The sequence below is a fragment of the Octopus bimaculoides genome, chromosome 20, assembly GCF_001194135.2.
Source record: "Octopus bimaculoides isolate UCB-OBI-ISO-001 chromosome 20, ASM119413v2, whole genome shotgun sequence".
Lineage (NCBI taxonomy): Eukaryota > Metazoa > Mollusca > Cephalopoda > Octopoda > Octopodidae > Octopus > Octopus bimaculoides.
Genome location: NC_069000.1, coordinates 29318088 through 29321557, shown reverse-complemented (window position 1 = coordinate 29321557; position 3470 = coordinate 29318088). Strand labels below are relative to the sequence as shown.

The 3470-nt window shown below is 38.4% G+C and overlaps 1 protein-coding gene across 1 annotated transcript in view; it reads left to right on the top strand.

The window, feature by feature from the left end:
• Nucleotides 1–2897, top strand: part of LOC106878424 (protein capicua homolog) — a 93287-nt gene extending 90390 nt beyond the window's left edge. The window contains exon 20 of the mRNA XM_052975061.1: nt 58–2897. Coding sequence (XP_052831021.1) covers nt 58–896 — 839 coding nt within the window. The 3' untranslated portion in view covers nt 897–2897. The remainder of the gene's footprint in view (nt 1–57) is intronic.
• The last annotated feature ends 573 nt before the right edge of the window (nt 2898–3470 follow it).

Sequence of the window (3470 nt, the reverse complement as noted above, 5' to 3'; positions counted from 1 at the left end):
AAATTTGAAACCATTATTATTGTCATTGTATTCATTGTTTTTCATGTTATCTTGCAGCATCAGCTACTACGTCGTTTCACAGCAGACACATCAACCTGTTTCCAACGAAGACAATGCTGCAACTGAAAATCCGTGAAGTACGACAGAAGTTAATGGCTCAGTCGGCACAGATAGCAGCTGCGGCGGAAGGTGAAGCTGGTTCTGCACCATCAACCCCGTCCGCTTTGACAGCCAGCTCCAACAACAGTGGAACTAATTGTTCAACCAGTAGTGCCGTCTCCGTCTCATCCACCAAACCAACATTTTCGTCTTCACTAGGCCCTGCACCTCTTGGTGGGAACAGCAATGTGAATGTGACTGCCACACCAGGGGGTGCTGGGGTCACGCCGTCGTCCACTACGTTGTCTTCGTCCACGAGCGGCGAGCTCATCCCCAATCCTAACACAACGGCCCCTTCAGCTGTCCTCGGCTCCAGCAACGAGGTTACTACTACTAGTATTACAACCACCCATGTGCCTTCCTGTGGATCACAGCCACCACCACTTCCACCACCTCCTCAACTGCCGCCGCCACCACCACCAACACACGCCACCACCTCCTCCTCTTCTACAGCTGCAGTTGCTGCTACTCTCTCTCAACACCAACATCAGCATCAACATCAGCATCAACAACAGCAGCAGCTGCAGTATTCCTTTGCGCAGTCGCCATCACAGCACTCGTATCATCACCACCACCACCAGCAGCAGCAGCAAACAACGAACCGTGCTGTCATTGCCTCCGACCACACACCCTCATCATCATTGTCATCCACGGCTACGCAACCTCTAGGCACTGGTGGTGGATCAGCAGGTGCATCAATTATGCGACATGACTACGGCAGCGACAAACATACTTGAAGCGTGGAGTGGGGTGAGGGACACACACCCTTCCCTCTGCATACCACTCCTCTTCACTAAATGGCTTTGTTACATACACAAATATATACATATATATATGTATATGTAGACTTGTATGTATATACATACTCACACATTATATATATATTATATATACATATGTGGTTTACTGTTGTCATGGAAACAGAACAAAGTATTTGAAATTAACCTCGTTGGATCTCTATCCCGATCTCCCTTCTCCACCCCTCCAAGAAAAACAACATACATTTTCATAACTTGTTCCTCCACTTCACTTCTCTGTCCTCCTCTCTTCTCCAGCTCATCCTCTTCTTCCTTCCTATTGTTGTTGTTATTGTTGTTGTTGTTGTTATCAGTCCAACCAAGGGTATAATGATCAAAGTTTTCCCTGTGAAAAAAAAAAAAGCAAAAAACTTTGTAGAAACAGACTGATACACAGATAAAAACAAACGAAAAAGAAAGTTACATTGAGGAAAGAAAAAATTTTTTTTTTTTTCTAATTTCTTTATTCATGAACTTTGACCCGAGAGATCAACATTTGTGACCTCTCTGTCTGTCTCCACAATGATGTTAAAGATGAAGATGATAATTTGACATATTGATGCAACATACAATGACAGTAATGTGGTAGGATGGTGGTGGTGGTGTTTGTAAACTGTAGGTTGGTACTACTTACACATGACCTACCAGGACGATATATGGGTGTGTGCATGTGTTTGTGTATAGATTATATATATATATATATATATATATATATATGTATGTTTGTATGTATGTATAAGGGATGGTTGTTGTGGGTGTGGTTCGTAGTTGTTGCTCTGTTGAGTAGACCTTTGCCTACAATACTGAATGATGTGGTGTAATACAGTACAAACTGCTACAGCTTTAGGGTGTGATGATAATGTTCTCTTATGTAATCCACCCAAAGCTATAACTCTATGTATGTCTTTTTTTTTTTCTTTTTTCTTTTTCTTGTATGTGGACAATTATGTATGCAATCTAGCTTGTCTGAATGTGTATATATACACACACTCACACTCATACACACTCACACACACACATTTACATTTTGAGACAGTTAACCACATAAGCTGTCAATATATCCACTGTCAATGTGTCCAGTAACTTCACAATAAAACTGTTTTTTATTCAAACTGCCAAAGTCTGTCATTAGTGTTGGACTATGCAAGGTCAAAGCTTAAAGGCTTGTTGCTATTTTGGTTTCTATATATGTATTAGGAAACTTCTCACACACTCTATGTCCCCTTCCCTTGGAAGGTGTGAAGTAGCAGAAAACGGAGTTTGCTACCCTAATGTGTGGTATTTGGGTCTTGTTTTTTAAATAATTTAAAACGAAATTGTTATATTGAATATTAGGAAATTTTTTTATGAAACTGACTATATGTATGTGTATCTACATACATATATATATGTGTACATATGTCTATGTTTGTGTATGTGTAGTATGGTTCCTTAATCCATATGAGAGAGAGAGATTATGAAGGTATAACATGTACAATATGTTGTATGTATTATACTCGTCTCCAAACCAAATTTTCTGCTGCATTTGAACTCATCATTTATATTTCCTTTGTCTTTTTACTATTCTTTCTTCTCTTCCTCATTTGTAAATTTATATTCACTCAAACATGTATGCGCATACGCACACACATATATATATATATAATGTGTATGTGTGTGTACACATGTGTACACAAATACACACACACGCTCACACACACACACACACACACACATACTTCTCCACCAGCTCACTGAACTGTCTGTGTATATGTATTTAGATTTATATGTACACTGTATCATTGGTATTTAAAATGCACATTGATTAGCACATATATTTATAAATTAGTAAGATATATGAATATATATACATCTTCATTCAAAGCTAATTATTAACTCAGTCGCTATTCCTGAGTAATAATGGAGTGAATAGTCAGCTTTGAATAAAGAAATACACTCTTATCTTCATGTATTGAGTACTTCTTCTACCATTTGAAATAAATACCCAAAGTCATATATGCTCTCTTCTATATAGGTTAGTTATATTTTGTTATAAACTTTTTGAAAAATATAGTGGAAAGCTAGTGGCGAAAATAGCAGATGTACCAGAGTACAAATTAGGATACGGGCCAGATTGAATCTCAGCTTACACTCTCCCCACACCCTCTCATTCTTTGTCTTTTCTATATGTCTATGAGCATATGTCTATTTTACATATAGAAATGTGCAATATGTATTTATACACACCTATACAGCATACAAACTGAGGGATGAGGTACAGTGCTGTTTTCCAGACCCATTCAACATATGCTAATGTGGTGATTCAGGCACAGACAAATGATGATGATGATGATGATGATATCCATCTCACACACACACACACAAACACACCTCATCCATGCATGCCTACCAGACAAAACTAAATAATCTTCTTTAAGATTTGGATCCATTTATGAAAAATCTACTCAGAAGATTTCTTTTTTTTTTTGATATGTCAATTCTTTGGTCTCCCTCTAACCACTTTCCGTCTGTTTC